The following is a 3184-nucleotide window of genomic DNA, read 5'->3' on the forward strand; positions in this document are numbered from 1 at the left end:
TCGGCGTGCACCTTGGTCTGCAAATTTTGGAGAAAAAAAGAACGTTCGCGAGGAAAGCAAGAAACTGTGAACGGCTCCAGCTGACCTATGCCAAAAAGGAAAGTTCGCTAGGAAAACAAAAACATCGAACGGCTCCAACCGACCTACGTGGCATCGGGCATCCATCAAGATATGTACAATGGTGAAGGAGGCGTTCGCTGGGGTTGACCTCCTGGTGAACAGTCGCCAGATAGCTTTTTAAATTTTTATTTCGTTGGTAGCAAAGTTAGATATTATTGGTTGCAAATGTGCTTAATAAAGAAGAAAATTAGTATACGGTGAGAAAGCTATTATAGAGTTTTATAGTTTCCTTAACATCCAACATTAAATTCTTAAAAAAATGAAAAATCAAATTAGGAAGCAGTTCATAGCAAATCACACTTAATTAGCCTTAAATGATTACTCGCAAAATAATAACCTTAACTGATTTTATTTTTGATAACTACCCACAAATGGTGCCCTTGCTTCCAGCAGTTTTGGGAAAAACTGACTAAAGCAAATAAAAATGTCAGGCAATTGATCTTGGACGCGAATATTCAGCAAATGTCAGATTTTTAGGCATGGCAAATCGAATATTTGTCATGGCGAATTATATTAATTGAGGACAACAAGTTTAGTTGACGAGCATAGCAAATCTGCTCAGTTCATCTTTTGGACAGGAAATTGGCGTACTTACAAACTAAATTTGCCATCATTACGTCAATATAAATTGCCATGAAAAACATCAGTTTTGTCATGTCTAAAAATCTGACATCAGATTTTCAGCGTTACCATTTTTCTCTCTCCAGCGTTTCCGTTGATCCTTAGGTGCTCCGTCAATTTTAAGAGACATCCAGTACTGTTTAGTAAAGCAAAACGCAGAAAAGCTATACATGCTCAAGTGTTCTTTGAGTGAGTGGGAAACGAACGGCATTGATGCGTGGACCTTCACCACGTTGCCTTGTTGGCCTGTTCTCGTCGTCTCGTCGGTCTCACTCGTCGACATGCATTTATTCCGGATTGCCGCAGCGGTGCTCCGTTTCTCATCTCGTAACCTCCTCGATGTGCTTTTCAGCTCCGCTTAGTCACGTTATTGTTATCCTACTATTCCTAGCTCGATCAAGCTGAGTGCGCTTCCCATATGTGGAACAATTTCCCCATGAACGCCGGCAAGCCAGCTAAGTGAGCCCAGCTAAGTTAGCCACCTATGGCCGCTACACAGGGCGAGATATCGAAAGCCACCTAGCTGCACTCCCACATCTCGACTCGCACCGTGATCAATAATCCATCTTCCTATTTATATATGGAACACATTCTAGCTAGCTAATTCGATCTTCAGAGTAGGTGGTAATCGGAAATGGCGCTGGCACGCCGGAGCCCGGCCTCCCTCCTGGTCATCGCCGCGGTTCTCTCCGTTCACGGCCTCCTCCCCGCTCCGGCCGCCGCCACGGGGAAGACCGGCCAGCTCACCGTCTTCTGGGGCCGGAACAAGGACGAGGGCTCTCTCAGGGAAGCCTGCGACGCCGGCCTCTACACCGCGGTCATCATGTCCTTCCTCAACGTCTACGGCCACGGCAAGTACCGCCTCGACCTCTCCGGCCACCCGCTCGCCGGCATCGGGGACGACATCAGGCACTGCCAGTCCATGGGCATCACCGTTTCCCTCTCGATCGGCGGCTTCGGCGGCGACTACGCGCTCCCGACCAACCGATCCGCGCTCGACCTCGCCGACCACCTCTGGTTCTCCTACCTCGGCGGCAGACGCAGGGGCGTGCGCCGCCCGTTCGGCCGCGCGCGGCTCGACGGCGTCGACCTCTTCCTGGAGCGCGGCCGGCCGGCGGAGCACTACGACGCGCTGGCCAGGGAGCTGGCCAGGCGCAAGGCCCGCGGGGGGAAGGCGCCGCGGCTGACGGCGACCCCACGCTACGCGTTCCCGGACCGGCTCGCGGCGCCGGCGCTCTCGACGGGGGTCTTCGAGCGCATCCACGTCAGGTTCTACGACTACCCGGACTGCACGGCGTTCATCGAGGACGCGTGGGGCAGGTGGACGGCGGCGTACCCGGGCAGCAAGATCCACCTCGGCCTCACGGCGTCGGAGAACGCCAGCTGCTACCTGCACCCCAAGGCGCTGTGGGGGATCACGATGCCGATCGTGCAGAAGGCGGCCAACTACGGCGGCGTCATGCTCTGGGACAGGTACTACGACGTGGTGAACGTCCAGGACCACTACAGCAGCTACATCAAAAACTGGGCTTGAGCTCCGGCCATCCTCCACGCATCGCCTTGCGTGCTCCTCCCTTGGCAAACGCCACTAGCTCCTTAACTTGGTTGCGCGTGTGTGAATGGCAAGTAATCTACTGTTAATCGTCACTCTTGTGTGTTTGTGCAAGAATAAAGGGACGACAGTGCAGGGATAAGATAAAGAGACAGTACTACATTTCAGGTTTGATCATGTTGTTCCCTGTGGATGCCACAATTATCTCCAGATTACTGCTTGATTACGCTTTGAAATGTATGCCCCACAAACGGCCGATCAACCCTTACAAGTATGCGTTCTGAATGAATGTTACCAGCAGCTAGCTTGAAGTGAACGCGCACTTTGCCCCCATCCCCCCCCGCCCCCGCGGCGCGTTTGGTCCGTCTTGTTTTCCTGGTACTCCCTCCCTCTGTTCTATAATAACAAGTGTCGTACTTTTTATTTTAACATCAGTACACAAGCAAGCGTTCATACATACGTACATACACTCACTCCTATGAACACACACACACCCTATCCCTACGAGCACCTCCGAGAGACTGAACCGGCATGTCATCTTGAAATTTACGAAGTCACTGTAGGCGCCTCGTCGTCGACGAGAACGTCTCCTCCCACTGAAAGCGCGTCGCCGAAAATTTTGAAATAAATCCAAAAATAATGCGAGCACTAGGACTTGAACCATAGTGAGTTGGGGATACCACTGTCCCTCTAACCATCCAACCACAGGTTGGTTCGCATAACAAGTGTCGTACTATACACTATCCTTATGGTATCCTTATGGGCAGGGCTACGCGTCTACCGGTGGATGATCTGGAAAGATCCACCACCTCATCACCCGTTAGAGGTCCATCCAACGCCCTAGCCCCATCCTTATTATTGCAACAAAGTCAGTGTTGCAAAACCGTTTGT

At 51.5% G+C, this 3184-nt stretch overlaps 1 protein-coding gene across 1 annotated transcript; it reads left to right on the forward strand.

The window, feature by feature from the left end:
* Positions 1-1055: 1055 nt before the first annotated feature.
* LOC119311270 (xylanase inhibitor protein 1-like) lies at positions 1056-2555 on the forward strand. Its single transcript, XM_037586912.1, has one exon. The coding sequence runs from the start codon at positions 1376-1378 to the stop codon at positions 2273-2275; it is 900 nt and encodes a 299-aa protein (XP_037442809.1). The 5' UTR covers positions 1056-1375; the 3' UTR covers positions 2276-2555.
* Positions 2556-3184: the final 629 nt, after the last annotated feature.

This window comes from Triticum dicoccoides, chromosome 5B (genome assembly GCF_002162155.2).
Source record: "Triticum dicoccoides isolate Atlit2015 ecotype Zavitan chromosome 5B, WEW_v2.0, whole genome shotgun sequence".
Taxonomy (NCBI): domain Eukaryota; kingdom Viridiplantae; phylum Streptophyta; class Magnoliopsida; order Poales; family Poaceae; genus Triticum; species Triticum dicoccoides.